Source organism: Ahaetulla prasina, chromosome 3, assembly GCF_028640845.1.
Source record: "Ahaetulla prasina isolate Xishuangbanna chromosome 3, ASM2864084v1, whole genome shotgun sequence".
NCBI lineage: Eukaryota > Metazoa > Chordata > Lepidosauria > Squamata > Colubridae > Ahaetulla > Ahaetulla prasina.
In genome coordinates this window covers 120,646,353-120,664,084 of record NC_080541.1, presented here as the reverse complement: position 1 = coordinate 120,664,084, position 17,732 = coordinate 120,646,353, and the positions used below count along the sequence as shown (strand labels likewise).

Genomic DNA, 17,732 nt, shown 5'->3' with positions numbered 1-17,732 from the left:
AGATCTGTCTAGACTTCCTAAGTCTCCAGTGCAAAGAAAAATCCCCACTTATTTCTAACAAATAAATTATAGAAATAAATCAAAAAGGCTATTTGATTTTACAAAACTCTGGCATAGTAAAAATCACAGCTGGAGAAAATTCATCTTCAATCTGTTGGTCGTTTTCTTCAGTGAAAGTGAGAATAGGGGTTTTGGTGTGTTTTTTTTTACTCAGGGAGAAATTACTGCCACACAGAATAATTTGAACACGTTCCATGTTAAACAGGCTTAGAAGAGATACAGGGAAGGTGATTTGTTGTCCGTTCTAAAGAAAGAGAGTGTAAACATATCTAATAAATGAACCTAACGGCCGGTTCATTCCTGTAAGTATGATTCTTCATTACTCAGATGCTAAGAAGAACTCCCGGCACAGATTGTTCATCAAACCTCTCTTCAATCAGTGAAACGGAAGTATTCCATTTCAGGAGGAAAAGATCAGACTGCTCGTAAAATACATCTTTCAGAACTGTGGTAAACAAATTCATTTCCAAAAAATTGCTGTTGATGTCAGTGGAAATGTGTCCTGAGGCCTTACTGCCCAGTCCTGTGTATGTTTACTTAGAAATAAAGTTTCATCTTCTTCAGCATGTCTTAATCCAAAGTATACATTTACAATTGCAAAAGGATTTGAAATGGACAGTTTGTGTCTTGCCTAAGTCCATTTGCCCTGATAAAATCCATGGCTAATAAAATCAGTTACAAATGTGGAAGTGCCCAAGTTCAAATCCCATTTTAGCTATTAAATATCACAGTGACTTTAAGCCCTTGGTCTTCCATATGCTACATGGAGATAAATAATAATTAACTTTTAAATCATTACAACCACTGGGAAGGCTTGAGTTGTCAATCATATCAAAATGGCTATATTTCTACACAGAAGTAGTTGTGCTAACGCCCTTCGACCTGATACCATCAATAAAATAAGATGTCCATAAGATTTGGTTAAAAAAGTCAAGATGGCGGGAATGACTGCAATCAAAGCTCCGTTTTTATAATGTGTGTAAAAGACGTCTCAAATTTTTGTACCATGCAGACACTTCTGCAGCTAGACATTACATATCTGCAGCAATGTCCTTTTGCAGTACTTTTCATTTGCTAGAGAAGGACAAAAACAATAGGAAGCTGAAACATAGTGGTCTCTTTTGTATTCCTTGGAAAAATAGAACCTAAAATTTCATATTTTATCCTAGAAACATTGCTAATTTTTCTAGTCCTAAAACTGGATAGTTACTTTAATAGATGCCTAATATAGATAGCTATATATGAAAATGACTGAGTTTATTTGTTCTCTAGGTGCACCCAAGCAGATATCACATTGCCCTGAGCTAGTTATACTAGCTTCACAGTTTCACATTTAGAAATGTGCATTTAGAATATCCATGACTATGATCACAATTAGCCCCTTGGGGCAAATTCCATTTATTCCATTTATTTTGTTCCACAAATAGAAGAAAACAATTTGCCCATAATCTGACAGGATGAAAGATGGGGCAAGCCCACTTTAAGTGATTTTGAGTGAGCGGTAATTAATTTGTGGAACACAAAATGAGGGAAGGGAAAAGTCCCATCTCTCTGCCTGGTGATTGATCTGTGACTTTCATCTCCGCTCCTCTGCTCAGAAACACTAGACTGAATGTGATTGGTCAAAAGGGTTGGCTGGGATTCAAGGCAGCCGCTTTATATCTTTCTGAAAAAAGACAGGCTGTGTTACAGACAGCGAGCGCTTCTGCCTTCTCCCACACCATCTGGTTGTCTTCAAGGACACAATAACCACACAGCAAGATGTGCAAAGGATTAGCAGCCTTACCCCACACATGTCTGGAGAGGTGAGAGAACAAGTTTATGCCTATCATAGAGGAAAGTAATGAGGGTGATGGAAAGAGTGGAGACACTGCAGCAATCTGGCAGAATAAAAGCTTAACCCATCTCTGTGCAGAAAAGATGCCTGCTTAAAGAAATGTTGGGAAGTTCTGTTCTTATTTGATTTTGGTGGAATTAAGCAAGTGAACTGACCAAGCTGATGGCCTTTATTTCTCATTGGGCTTCAGATCAGTAAGGTAAATTACATTACATTACCATAAAAAAAAAGTACATTAAGATATAGTTAAAGAATGAGGAGCAAAATTCACTCAAAATACTGTTAAATCTACCTTGGGTGGTGGAATGATGTATTGCACAGCATGGGTTAGTAATATGAATTTCTCATTCAAACTATCATAATTAAAAAGTTTTTTTCTTCAGACAAAATGTAAAAATGCTTTTGAAAGGAAAATTGTGAACAAGGGAAAGATTGATTCTCAGTTAAAGATACGATGCACTTTAAAACTTTTTATCTCTCTCACACAGATACTATTTCATAAGAATATGATGACAGATAATCTTATATGAACAGTTCTTATTTTGTTTGGCTTTTTCTTGTTCTTTTAATTATTTTCTTCCCAGCTTCATGCTAAAACCCAAGCTATAATCAGAAGGCTACTGAGATAAATGTCTTATGACAATTAAATCATCATTATCATCAACCATTGTTCAAAAAGTTTTTCAGGGATCATAAGACACTGATTTCTTGTAAGTTTCCATCCATTATTGAATACAATGAAAAAACAAGATCATTTTTTGAGCTTTCATTCACTCGCACACCTACCCACTCATTTACTCATTCATTTAAACAGTCTGTAAACCCTTATACCTAATTATAGCTATTATAAAGAAGGATAATTTAAATTTAAAATACGGGAGGACATTGTCTTCAAGTGCTGATAGTTTTATTTTCTAACTATCATAAAATAACAGAATTCTATCATGGTATTGGGATTAATTTATTTGGGAAAATATTCCAGCAAATCACCATCAGTTTATGATTTGAAATGATATAACCCACATACAGTGTTAATGAGTTTACTAATTCTCAGTTTCACAACTTGTTTTGCATCAATGCACTAAAAGAACTAAAACTAAAAGAAAAGAAAGCAGGTTTAAGTGCAATCTCTTTGTATTTCTAGTAACTAGATAAGGAAGGAAAAGAAATTCGTGGTTTAGATAATCGCAGGCCCTGATAAATAAACATCATGATAAAATTATGGAATAAAATAAAAAAGAGCAGGATCTTAAAAATGAAACTTATATATGATGAAGAGTCATGAGTTTCAAAAACTTTTCAGCAGTACTTTTAATTAGCCTGAAATGAATCAAAAACTGGTATTAAAACTTGACAGTAGCCTATTATTCCAATGGCCCAGCATAATGCAGGAGTAAAAAAACCACTTGAATAACTTTTTAAAAAGTCTACTAGAATCTATAGATTCTGGATCTTCTTCCTGTATGTGTTTCTCTTTCTAAGATTTTACCTACTGCCTATGAGCAATTTTGATTCAGGAAGATTTTGTTCATAGAAGGAATTTGTTTGTTAGCCATCCTAATTATTTTTGCATTATTCCATATAGGGTTCCTGAAAATATATCTGGGAAACAAAAGGATGCAAATATACATGTCAAACCTCCCTAGATTAAGAGCAGCTTTTTATTTCTGAGTATGAGTGTTTGTGTGATGGCCAATTAATTTTTGCATACATTCTTCTCCGACTTATGGCATGAATTATAATACAAAATGAGATTCCATTGATTGATAGTGGAAAAGCCAAGTCATTTAATTGTTCACTTCCATTTTTTGCCAGTGGCTTTATTTTATTTATCTTTTAGCGTTTGCTTAATGTCTGAAGACATGTTTTGTCACATCTTGGCATAATCAGGGCAATGCTGTTTTGCAATGAAAAGTTTCCTTATCTGCTGTTCCAGAGAAAAAAATGGAATATGCAATGTTCATATCCATTATGCATATGTGGTATTGCCTTTATTTCTTAGCTTGGATTTGGATTAAGATTTGACTCTTGACTTTGGTGAATACCCATGGGTAGGTTTCTTAAAACCAGTTTCAGGAAGATAATAGGAATAGGATTAATGCTTCACTATTAAGATCTATCTGAACTTTTTTTGAAATGAACACTAGTACCATTGGGATAGGAAATCTAATTCTCCTGTTCATGTGCTTTTGACATGGAACAACTATATTAAAATGTTAAACTTTTATCTGCTATTACTTATAAATCCAAAATGAAAAATAAATCTATCTGGAGTCTAGTTCTCACACTGCCAAAGTTTATAGTGAAATGTAAAATGATTTCAACAATGCATATGATGATGTCCTCCAGTATATTTACCCTTACAAAATAACTCTACCATTGCTTCAGTGCTTCAGATTTTTCAGTGACTGTTTAAGCAGCCTACTCAACATTTGTACATTAAAGGGTCTGTATCAGCCTGGAGAGGCCACCCCAGCTAGGGGGATAGCAAAATTCTACAGAAGACAGAATCAGGATTCAAAAGGATCTTGACCAGCTGAAAAAGGCTAATTATTGGGCATAGAATGCCCCCCACCCCTACCCTCCTCCAGTCTGTTCCATTCATCCCCATCCTCTCAATATTTGCCTTTTCAGGTTATCACCTTAGTGTGTCTAATGACAGCTCTGATGTCTATGGATATGAGTTTACATTCTTTTATCCATAAGGAATAAATGGGAAATTAGCACCTAAAAAGGTAATGGCCTTATTTTAACCCTCTTTAATATATAAAACTAGATATTTGGGTGTGTGTGTGTGTTATCTTTAGAACCTCCAACTGGGGTGTGACCCAATACTACCAAAATATCTAACCAAAATGGGCAGAAATATGTTTTTAAGTCTGTGAATATCTAAAACATCCAAACTTAAATTTTCTCAGGTATGCGTACATGCAAATATGTACATGCACAAAGTATATGTTCAGTTCTTTATTTTGTAGTTTACAAGACATAAGGTTATTATGTCATAATACATAATACATAAGGCAGGGGCTTGAATACACTCTGTGCCATGTTAATGAGAGCATCCTTACTCAAGAGACCCTTCAGTCAAGGGTTCATGGGGACTTAGCCACCCTTTGGCCTATGAAGAAGGTTCTTCCTGGGTCAAATGAATAGATTTCTTGGAACAACTGATTAGGAAAGTGGCCTTAGAATGTGCTGACATCCTCCAAAGAGATGGATGAGTAAAGCTTTCATTTCAAAATCTGAAAAACAGTTAAAAGGATAACATCTCAAAAACTCTGAGATTTCCTGCCTATGGAAATAGACATTAAAACAACTTAAAAGACTGGTAATTAATGACATCAAGAGACTTTCAAGGGCTCCATTAGACATTACATCCTTTGATGATTTACCTTTGAAACACCTGAGGAAGAAAAAAACAAAACATGTCTGTCTGATTGATGATTCACTTATGTATTGGATGGGCTGTTCTTTACATTTAAAACCACTGTGTATTTTACAACAACTAAGCTTAAAAATCAAAAGCGGTATGAAATATAAGGGGTAAATTAACGATTTTTTTCAGAATTTATTTGCAAGAGTCCTAACAACTAAACTAGCATGGAAATATATTTTTTAGGCGGGAGAGCAAATTTCCCTGAAACTTCATACTGAGTAGCAAAGCTTTGGGTTCAGCTGCTGCTAAGTTGCTGGAAGACTCTAAGGAGCTTCCGTGTTAGAGGTGCTGCACTTCCTTTCAGCAGCACAGATGACACTTTCGTTAGCACTTGGATGCAAAATAATGAGAGGGTGTGAATGAGGATAACACTTGAGGTGAAATAAAGAGCTCAGTCAAGGCACTTTACAGGAATAATTTTAATTTAAACATCTGCTGTTCCCTATAATAGGACATGGAGGGCTCTTAATTTGGATCATGGTATACAAGATCAGAACAGATCCCTGGCAGACTTGATTATTTATAAGACAATTTTATAACAGATATCTGGCAAGATTAGTACTGTGCAATCTCTCGGCCTTATTCATACTGAGTTCCAGATTCTAGACATCTGATACAAGTCACAATAGCACAGAAGCATAGAGTTAGTAGGCTTTAGAGACCTTCTAATCCAACCCTCTGCCCAAGCCAGGAGTCATCAGGTGTAAACTATTGTCATCACGCAAATGACATGAATTATTTTACTTGCACCCACATACAATGATTTACCCTTCCTTAAATATTTACAGTACTTTTGCCTTCTCCGTTTCCCCATCACATTTTCCATAAGTTTTGTTTCCAGAAATAATCCATCATGGAGAAGAAAAATCCATAGATGCAATTGTCTGTCTGGAAGTAATCTAAAGCTGGGTTCCATTAAAGCCAGCACCAAATTAAGGCTGTAATTTGACCTTAGTTTTTTGGGTTTTTTTGCTTAATATGTTTTCTGAATCCAAGGTTGTGATTCCAAGTGGCAATCCAGATTTTACGACTTAGCATTTTGTATGAACTCAAAGAATTATGACCTAGTCCACAAACTATGATTAAGCAAATCATAACTTTGTGTATTCCATGAACACAACCAGATAAATATATTTAAGTTCATGTGTCACCAATCAGGCTTTGTCCTGATAATTAATAGTCTTCATTAACACTAATTGAATTGATGATTGTTGATACGTGAAATAACAAGAGGAAGGTGTATTTTGTGTGTTCAGTGCTTCAGAGTTACTTTTAAGTAAAAAAAAGGCATGCGAACTCCGAAAACCAATCAGAGGCAGAGGCAGAGAGAGCTAGCCTCAAATTCTTGTTTGGCCTAAGTAATCTCTTTTGCAAGAGATTAATCATATTTAGGGAACGATAGAGAACGAGGTGGCTGGATGGAGTCACTGAAGCAGTAGGCATGAACTTAAATGGACTCCAGAGGATGGTAGAGGACAGGAAGGCCTGGAGGAACGTTGTCCATGGGGTCGCGATGAGTCGGACACGACTTCACAACTAACAACAACAACAATCATATTTTGCAAACATGGAAGAGATATAGTTGAAGATTAATCCTCTTTTCCTGTTGCTACAGTAGAAAAGCAAAATCTTAGTAGATTGTCCACCACAACAGACTCCTATAAGAATGCTGTTTCTTTATATTTCCTGTCCTGTCCATTCCCCCAAGCTTCATAACAAGTTGAAAATGGAAATCAAGGATGGGATAGCTAACCCTTCCTCAGCTGTCTTTTGCCGTGCAAGCCTTGCTCAGGCAGTCCTGGACTTTGGTAGTTTGATCTGTCGTGGGTCTGGGGGATATCAGGTTGATACAGAGCCAATCAAGTAACTAGTTTGATGGTTGTTGAGGGTGGGGGGAGGTACACGTTTATACTCTGGGTTGTTATGCTGTGGTTGTTGTAAGCCTCCCAGAGTAACCATGTGGAGTTGGGCAGACATATAAATTTAATAAACAAATAAACTGGCAAACAGCCATAATAGAAAATACCGGACTTCCATCCCCTATAAGAGCCTCTGTGGTAGAGTTATTTCATAATTTATCCTAACTCTTCTGCCATTCATCTAAATGAGTGAGAGATAAATAGGAAAAGTATTACTTTAATAATTAATGATTTCAGCTGAAATTAAATGAAATAGGATGACAGTAACTCTACTGACTGGGAATGACAGGAGCTGTGGTCAAACCTATTTAGAGATACCAGGTTATCTGAAGTTTAGTCAGGATATCTTAATTGAACATACTGCGCTATTTTCAGTATGTAGAAAGAATGTAACAGATTTGGATCTCATAGCTTTCAATAGAATGCCCTGCCGCTCAGATGGAGCATCTTTTTCAATCTTGCATTTAGGGGGAACTACTGCATCCTTTCATAATTTTTCTCTGCAGAGCCAAAGAAATCAAGACAAAATTGGGCACCCTCCTCCAGAAGCCAGACTCATCTATTGACCTGATTATCCCTTACCCAGAGAAGCCGGCAAAGGTTCAAAAGTAAGTATATAATAATTATTAGTCTATTTAACACATGTCCATACTTAACAGTTTAGGAGATGGAGAGGTGGTTTCCCATCCCTGATTAAGATATGCTTTCATCTGCATATGGAAAGACAATAAGGGTGCATAATTGTGGTTTTGGATTATGAAGACCAACCAATTACCTCTCACTACAGTATGTTCAGAGGTATAACTTGATGGAAGAATCAAGTGTCCCTAAACATTTTACTACCATCACAAAATGACACATTGTAGGGCAAAGGTGGCTTGGATTCTTCAACCTTACAGTATGAGATCCGAGGTTAAGGAAGTAAGAGGGCGCTCCTTACTGTGGATATTTATTCACAATATTCTCAGATGATGTTCACAGGAAATGTGTGCAAATGCCCCGCTTTTTGTTGGCTTCACTTATAACAGCAGACTGACATAAATTTAACATGTGGAACTTTTCCTGACATGGAGCTAGATGGGAAACATGTTGCCATGTCCAATTCTATAAGACTGCTGTTTAAATTCAGGGCAGAGGTAGTTCTCCACTTACAACAATTCATTTAGTGACCATTTAAAGTTACAACGGCACTGAAAAAGGACATATAACAGTTGCAGTAGCCCGGGTTTGTGATTACCTTTTGCGACCTTGTGACAAGTGAAGTCAATGGGGGAGCTGGATTCGCTTAACAACAGTGTTACTAACTTCACAACTGTGCTGATTCACTTAACAACTGTGGCAAAACAGGTTGTAAAATGGGGCACAACTCACTTAAGAACTGACTCATTTAGCAATAGAAATTCTGGGCTCAGTTATGGCCATAAGTGGAGGGCTACTGGAATTGTTATATTCCAATGATTCTTACAACATTCACAATGCCTTAGAAAAGGAAATCACATGTTGGGCTTCCACTAGTGGGTCAATGATACAAAACTCAACAGATTTAAAACAAGCATTTAATAACAAATTTATTTCCATGATACGTATTTCATTTTGGAAAAGGCAAAATCAGATCAGCCTGAAAAATATTTCTGTGCTTGTCTCATAATTTTAGCATGTTTGAAACTGATGTGTCAAGAAGGCTGGATTTACTAATGAAGAAACTTGTGATTCCTTATTATGTATTTCTGTTAAAAAAAAAGATCCAAATCCACTCCTTTCATCAGTAGTGTGGAATGTGGTGACAGTTACTTCTCAGGAACTGTAGAAAAGATAGAGGGAAGAAAGGGGGAAAGACGTATCTCCCTACAAAAAGGCAAACTTGCTTTGTATGTTAATTATAGAGAATACTAAGGTTTTTTTTTCCTGAGGGTCTTTGTCAGATGCTGAAAGCTTTAAAATCTTCCATCCCTGCTTCCCTGATGAAAAACAATTATGAACACAAGAAAATGCCTGTACTTTGGGAGTAGGTTATCAGCTACAAAAGCTTAAATTGTTAAAATGTGTTGATATTTAAGGTGCTGTTAAGACCCTCAGATTGTTTGCCTGCTTTTTATTTTTTATACATTTATTTTCTTTGCTACAACAAACTGACCCAATTAGTCCCTTTTTAGAAGGTTTTATATCATTATAAAATGATATAAAAATTGGAAGCAGGCAAATTTAAGAAGAGCTATATGGGTGAAAACAGTGTTAAATTGTAGTGATACATTGATATGACCATTAGAAAAAGTGGCTCCATTTCTGTTTATCTGTGGACTTCAAGAAACTTGCTGCTGCCGCTGCCAAAGGCTAATTGCCAACATTAATCACTGTCATTTTAATCTGTGAGAAACAATCTCCCATCTGTACCAAAGACAAAGTAGTTCCAGGAACTGGAACAAAATGAACACCAGTAGCATTGATGCTATTAAGGGAAAAAGTGGCCTTAATGCACAAGGGGAACCTCTCTGGCTGATTGTCCCTGAATCTGTTTCCAATTAGGCTGTAAAAAAAAGACTCAGCAGACAGGCTGATCTAAAGATTGCATGATGACGGACATAGTTGATAGTAGCTTAATTTTAACCATTACTACAGACGAATTAGGTAGATGATGCACTCTTTTCAGAGCCATTTGGAACAAATTAGGCTGTGGGTTTGTGGGCTGTTTTGAACATCATAATTCCCTTGTCATGGCAATGGAAACAGATGTGGTGAGATGGGTTCTCCACGGGTCTTCAGGAAGGAAAGTGTTCAGTTTCTCATTGGGGAGGAAAAGGAAGACCAAGGCTGCTCTAGTGATGAGAACAAAATTGTAGGTATCCGATCCCAACCCCAGCTGGATTCTGGCAGCATATCAATTTGAGAAATAAAATTTATTGAGCAAATTAGCCTTTTTTGCAAGGTTATTATTTTTTATTTAGATAGAAGCATGTTTTATGATTTGGTCTGGTCTGATTTTGCTCAGAGTGCAAAGATGCAAATATTTGAGGTTTCTTCCCCTGATTATTTTCTGCCCCTTCTTTGGCCTGAAGAGCCCTTTGCCTCAAACAATTAAGCAGATCTTATCTACGTGGACAGAAACTTTTAGTTGATGAAAGCTGATTCTCATGAACTTGAATGTCATGCCCCAAACCACTTCCTGCATTTATACAGAACCGAGGGAGGCCTACGAGTCCTGTATTAAAGCCAGGAAAAATGGTCTTGTCTGTTGATAAGATAAAACTCCTCAGTTTAATCCAGTAAAATGGAAATGATTTCTTTAGGGTGATTCACCCCAGTATAAACCGGTTGATTAAATAAGGAACAGGTTAAGCAAACAATTATGTTTATTAAAAAAGGATATGTTGCTGGTAAGAAAAACATTCATTAATCACTCATTAACATGAGGTGAAGAGATTTGCTTGCCCAAATTTAAAGTTGCCCAACTAGAGGTTGCTGGGAGAGAGGTTCCCTGCATTATTGACCTGCCCCTTAGGGTCTTTCTAGCACAGGTCTAGCACTGTTTTGGAAAAACACTAAATCTGGGTCAAAAACCATGTCTGACTGACAGTCCACATATGCAGCGAAGTCTATAGACTGAAACCTATAGGTTCTTCCCTCATTTATTCTGCACTCCTATGCCACATATCCTACTTGTCAGTCAGGCATAGGGTGAAGCAGGAAAGAGAAAATTGCTGTGATAATAAAATTGAGTGATAATATTAGCAGCACTTAGATGCAGAGCATGGCTTGGAATCAGAGGTGGGTTGCAGCAAGTTCTGACCAGTTCTAGAGAACCGGTAGCAGAAATTTCAGTAGTTCGGAGAACTGGTAAATAGCACCTCTGACGGGCTCCACCCCCATCTATTCTCTGCCTCCCAAATCCCAGTTGATCGGGAGGAAATGGGGATTTTGAAGTAACCTTCCCCTGGATTAGGGAGGGAATGGAGATTTTACAGTATCCTTCCCCTGGAGCGGGGTGGGAATGGAGATTTTACAGTATCCTTCCCCTGCCATGCCTACCAAGCCACGCCCACCAAGCCATGCCACGCCACGCCCACCAAGCAACGCCCACAGAACCAGTAGTAAAAAATTTTGAAACCCACCACTGATTAGAATAGGCAAAAATGGTGCTGCTCCTGTAAAGTAAGAAATAAAACAGTAGAAAGTAAATCTCACCAGAAAGTCCTTGTGAGAGGAAGCAACAAAAATGTGGAATGCATTTATATGAGATAAACAATAAAATAAGTAAATAAATGGGAACAGGTCTATAGTTCTTTCAAAGACTCGTTAAACCAGTGTATAAAAAAGAAACATGTGTAATGCTTCACCACTCTTACCAAATGTCAGTTAGATATAATTACATGAGCAGATACAATTGTGGGAACCAGGTGTGAGATCTCTCTGGCAACCTAAGCCATGGAGGGCAATGCCTAGCAATGTGAGGGAAAGAACATGGCAGCTGCAGTCTAATGAGGCAGAGAAAAGCTGGACAGATGGTAGTTTATGGCTTCATGATCACCAACATAATCACTGAGGCATTGCAGATGGCTCACATGGCAAGACATGTGTCAGGAGAAGAGGCAAAACACTTCGAAACTGGAGGAGCTACATATGAATTTAATCTGCTCCATGATATTAGGGCAGGCCAAGCCACTGACTGAAGGAGATGTCATAACTTTATGCCTTCTAAAAATGGTTAGTGGGACATCTTTGTCCTGTAGGTAGGAGACATAAGGACGAGCCCACCTGTTAACTGATACAAAAACAATGCTCCAAACCAGGGCTGTCAAACTCCCGGCCCACAGGCCGGATGCGTCACGCACTGCCCACGCCCATGCCTGGTTTAGCAAAGGGAGGAAATGTCCTGATACATCACATGACATCGCTGTGATGATGTGAGTTTGACACCCCCTGTTCCAAACCATTGACTAACCTCATAGCATGCCACTTTTTCCATTCTATCCTTTATCCTCTTTTTAACAGAATAGATGATTTTAAATAGCAACCTTCTACTCATTATCATGCAGAAAAAACTGTGTAAGCAGTCAGTCCAGTGAGACTGCAGTTCTATAGCAGTTGACCTATTTTATTCATTTACACACATTTCCATTCTATTTTTTATATGTATCCCTTTGTTTATTAAAAGTGCTTCATAAAAGTATTGTGATGGCATTCACAGTGAGAGAAACGGCAGCTTCAAACTTCTGTTTCCTGGTTCTAGAATGTCCCAGAACTACACCCAGTTTTATGTCTTTTGGACCATAATAGTCAATGTCTTACTAGTGAGCTCTTTTTTCTCTTAGGCTTGCTGGTGTCTGTATGAACTTTTATAGTAGTTGCTATTTTGTCTTACATTAATACTTTAATTTCAAATCCTTACAGCCTGAGTAAAATCAGATAATTAGTATTCACTTTGTCATGGGAGTCCACAGCATACTCACTTGAGACAAAAGCAATCATTTTCTTGACCAGCGTGGGAACTGATGATAAATCTGTGGGAGAGACAAAACCAGATCCCAAAGTCACAGCCAAAGCAAGGGAAAAATTCAAACTTCAGATTTTGAAAAACGAAATGAAAGAATGAATACTCAGGGGAGGGAATACTCTCTGCATGGAGAACAATTATCCTCCATTCAGCCCCATTCTGCTTTATACAGAACAACACAGAGTTGAAAATAAAAAAGATGAAAGGAATGACAAAGGCCTAGTGAGGCTTAGTATTTTTGGATAGCCCCTTATTCAAAGGCCAAGTAGGGCTGAAATTGTATATGCGAACTTCTCCATGGGGAGGCATAAAAAACAAACCTGTTGGTTTTTCTTTTCAGCTGTACAATCAATAGACAAGAATTTTGGGAATTACAAACTGCAGATTCTGGAGATAAGCATATTAGAGGTCTATCACAGTCCAAATAATTTCTAATGGGATGCCAGGATAGTTAAATGTTAAAGGGAGAATATGAAGAATGGTACTTTAAATGTTTATGTAATCTTTCAGTATCAAAGAATAACTGAAAATAGTGCTATCATTCCAGCCCTATATAAACTGCTTTCTCTCTTGACCCATAAGATGTCCCATAAGTGTCTCCTGCTTGAGCAGGGGGTTGCACTAGAAGACCTTCAAGGTCCTTCCAACTCTGTTATTCTGTTTGGTCTCCATTTTTCCTCAAGTTCCACTACCTCAAGGAGATAGTTAACTTTTGCAGACTACTTTCTGGCCTTACCAATTTTCTCGGCCATACCAATTCTCCGGCTGTTTTTCTATTTGTTAACAAATCAATAGACATGTTTATCTGATCATATTGAGCAGCAGAGGAAAGTACATTTTACTGAAATGGCAATAGGACCATGAACTTGTTGCTTGAGGCAATCTATATGTTCCTAGTTTTATCTAGTCTTAATCCAAAGTCTATGGTACCATCTAACTGCTTTTTACAGTTGGAAATATATATGAGACTTACCCCCATCCTTAGTTGGATTTAGCAAGTCATTGGCATCAGTTCCACGTAAACTGCATATATTTTTAATCCTTCTAAATAAGGCTTTTCCTCATCACCAAGTTAAGCTGTTGTCCACCAGTCCTTGAGCCATCAGAAAACCACACTACCATAAAATGTGTTACCTTCATCCTTCCATTGTCATCATGTCACTAAATAAAGTAGTCCTTATTTACAGTATACAGTGCACTTTAATATTAGAGATTGGAGAATTCCCTGCCTTGGGGTTCTCCATCAAACTCAACCAGTCAGTTGGAAAACAAGAACCTTAACAGGGTTGGGAACAAGGCTATGGAGAAGATAAACCTTGATAAATGGCTAGAAAGTGGTTTTTGACTCTGTTAAAACTCATTCTATTGTAGCAACCATTTTTCATAGACTTCATGGAAACCTGATTATTCACCAATATTAGCTGATAATTGGGGTCCTTTTGTTTATGGTTTAATGTTCTTCCATATAACAAAAGGGGGTTTCAGTGTGAAATGGCATATGTCTTATTCACTCACTCCTAGGTCATTCCATGGCCCCTCTTCACTGCCATTGCTATTCAGGTCTCTGACTGTGTATTGATTCAGGGACTTGGAGTCTACAGAGGGTAGACTTGGCTTGAAAAAAATGGATTTTCATACCACTGAAAGATAAATAGTTTTGAAGTTCACAGCATAGGTACTAGGGAGGAAAGGAGTATATCTGCACTAGCTTAATATGATCTCTAGGAATGTAATGTGCCACATAATTTATGTAGCAAAATCATATTATCTTCAAAGGACGAATACTACTTTAAAATTAGAACACCTAAGGAAAACTTAAGGCTGTGTCAGATAAAGACATTATAACGGCATAGGAAGGAGGTTGCTGGGCCATATTTTTGCCACAGTTAGCTTCAAGTGAGAGAAGGCTAAGAAAAGTTACAGAACTGATGAAAGAGATTATAAAGAAGTTTTAAAATAATAAATAAGGTACAACAATCATTCAATATAAGACTTTTTCAGGCAGTACCAATCCTTTTCTGACATTGACTAAAGAATATACTTTTATATATTTTATATATTTTCATTTTAATATTTACAGGCCTTCCCCAGAAGAAGCTTGGCAGTGGCGCAATTCCTTGGAAAAGCTCCTTCAAAACCCTTGTAAGTCTTTTGTAAAGATCTCAACCTAATTATCCTAAGAATAATAAAATTTTTGTAGGTCATGAGAAACTACAGTAAAGCATTGCTATGTCATCTATGGAGGAGTGCTACTAAGATTGCAACTGCAATAACTTATTATCATATTTGTCATTTAGTATATTTGTATAAGTCTTATATGCAGTATAAAATTATACCAACCTGTATCCCAGTTCAGAAGCAGAAAGATCAGAGTACACCTGGGATATATTTCTATCAACTCAGTTAATCTCATTACCTGCATGTATATAATATATTAACCTTGGTTGGTTTAGTCTTTTTGTGTCTTAACATTTTTCTAATCCAGTCTATTTGGTTTAATAGAATAGAATGATTAGAATGAGCTGGAAGGGACCTTGAAGGTCTTCTTAGTCCAGTCCCCTGTTCAAGTAGGAGAATGTATACCATTTTAAATAAGTGACTGTCTAGACTCTTTTTAAAAACATATAGTGATGGAGGGCCCACGATTTCTGGAGGCAAACTGTTCCGCTGGTTAATTGTTTTCACCGTTACGAAGTTTCTCCTTAATTCCAGGTTGCTTCTCTAATATATCGTACAAATCCAGAAAAGCTGGCTAAGTGCATTGTATGAACCAACTCGTATATTAAAAAAGCTATATTAAAGAAATGAAACTGTGGGAGATCCATTATGTTTCAGGCATACATGAGTTTCAGGCGTACAAATTCCTACATGAATTTGTCCCATAAACAAGAGTATGAAGCAAATTCAGTTTTCACTGAAGGCTGTAGGGAGGATATGGGTGAATGCAGGAATTGAGAAAGTATGTCTCCCAGATAAGAATCAGCCCAAGGCAACGTACTGACGTTAACAACAAAATAACTTTTCCTCCCCCTTCCACCCACCACATTCCATGTTTAAAATGCAAGAAGAGTTCAGTTCAATTTTTCTTCAACCCTGAAGACATTTCCTTCCTCTACCCTCTAAATCCAATAAGACCCAATACACTTCTACTTTCCTGCTTTCCTAAACCAAAAACTGTGAGCAAGTCTTTATTTTATTAAAATAAAATAAATAAAATAAATAAAATATCTATAGCAGAAATTTTCAAATTTGCTCAAGTTGTATGTCAAACTTGATTTTTAAAAAAATCCAAAAAATAATCAAGAGGGTGGGACCTTTGTATTTTAGCTGACAAGCCCCCCTTTCTCTGTACTGTATCTTAGTGAGTAAAATAGAGGTAGTCCTTGACTTATGACCAGAATTAAGTCTAAAAGTTCCATTGCTAAGCAAGAGCAGTTGTTAAGTAAGTCACAACCTATTTTATGACCATTTTTGCCACAGTTGTTAAGCAAATCAATGCAGTAGTTGAGTCTGGCTCCCCCACTTTGACTTTGTCAGAAGCCAGCTGGGAAGGTTGCAAATGGTGATCACGTGACCCCAGCACACTGCAACTATAATCAATACATGCCAGTTGCCAAGCTCTTGAATTTTGATCACGTGACCAAGGGGATGCTACAGCAGTTGTAAGTGTGAAAAACGGTCATTAAGTCCCTTTTTTCAGTGCTGTTATACGTTGAGGATTACCTGCATATGTAAGCTGCTTAGTATAGAGATGATTTAGGAAAAGTAAATAACTCTATACTAAGCAGAAGTATGTTCCAGGTTGAGAATTACCTGTAATTAAAACTCTATCCCAGTGATGGCGAACCTTTTCAGCACCGAGTGCCCAAACCGGAACGCATGTGCATGTGCGTGCGCCTGAGTGCTAGAAATCCAAAGACCAGCTGGGCAGTGCGCATGCCTGTTTTGGGGGTAGTTTTTGGGTAGTTTTCAGGTTGTTTTCTGGGCCGTTTTCAGGCTGATTTTCGCCTGAAAAATGGCCCAGAAAACAACCTGAAAACAGCCCAAAAACAGCCTGAAAAAGGCGTGAAAACAGCCCGGGAAATGGCCTGTTTTGGGGGTGTTTTGGGGGTGTTTTGGGGGTCATGTTCAGGCCATTTTCCAGAGTTCCGGCAACCACAAAGACCACATGCATGCTGGAAACCAGAAGAGCAGCTGGCAACAGTGCATGTGCCCGCAGAGAGGGCTCTGCATGCCACCTTTTACACATGTGCCAATAGGTTCGCCATCATTGCTCTATGCAAAGAACTGGGGGAGCGGGGAGGTTTATTTATTTATTTATTTATTTGATTTTTATACCGCCCTTCTCCCGAAGGACTCAGGGCGGTGTACAGGCAAAATAAAACAGATAGTACAATATACAATTTAAAATGCAATTAAAAAACTTATTTTAAAATTGGCCTGAAAAGTATACAATGAACTAAAAACCCCATTTAAAATTAGTTAATAAGAATTTAAAATTTAATAAAATTCAATTTAAGCCAGCCCCGCGCGAATAAAAAGATGTGTCTTCAGTTCGCGACGGAATGTCCGAAGGTCAGGTATTTGGCGTAAACCCGGGGGAAGTTCGTTCCAGAGTGTGGGAGCCCCCACAGAGAAGGCCCTTCCCCTGGGGGCCGCCAGCCGACATTGCTTGGCGGACGGCACCCTGAGAAGTCCCTCTCTGTGAGAGCGTACGGGTCGGTGGGAGGCATGTGGTAACAGCAGGCGGTCCCGTAAGTACCCAGGCCCTAAGCCATGGAGCGCTTTAAAGGTAGTAACCAAAACCTTAAAGTGCACTTGAAAGGCCACAGGCAGCCAGTGCAGTCTGCGCAGGAGCGGTGTTACATGGGAGCTACGCGGAGCTCCCTCTATCACCCGCGCAGCTGCATTCTGGACTAACTGAAGCCTCCGAGTGCACTTCAAGGGGAGCCCCATGTAGAGAGCATTACAATAATCCAAGCGAGAGGT

At 38.0% G+C, this 17,732-nt stretch overlaps 1 protein-coding gene across 1 annotated transcript in view; it reads left to right on the top strand.

Moving 5' to 3' along the window:
- The first annotated feature begins 1,710 nt into the window (after positions 1–1,710).
- Positions 1,711–17,732, top strand: part of LOC131195009 (regulator of G-protein signaling 5-like) — a 37,378-nt gene continuing 21,356 nt past the window's right edge. Inside the window, exons 1-3 of the mRNA XM_058176632.1 lie at positions 1,711–1,865; positions 7,762–7,863; positions 14,824–14,896. Coding sequence (XP_058032615.1) covers positions 1,822–1,865; positions 7,762–7,863; positions 14,824–14,896 — 219 coding nt within the window. The 5' untranslated portion in view covers positions 1,711–1,821. The remainder of the gene's footprint in view (positions 1,866–7,761; positions 7,864–14,823; positions 14,897–17,732) is intronic.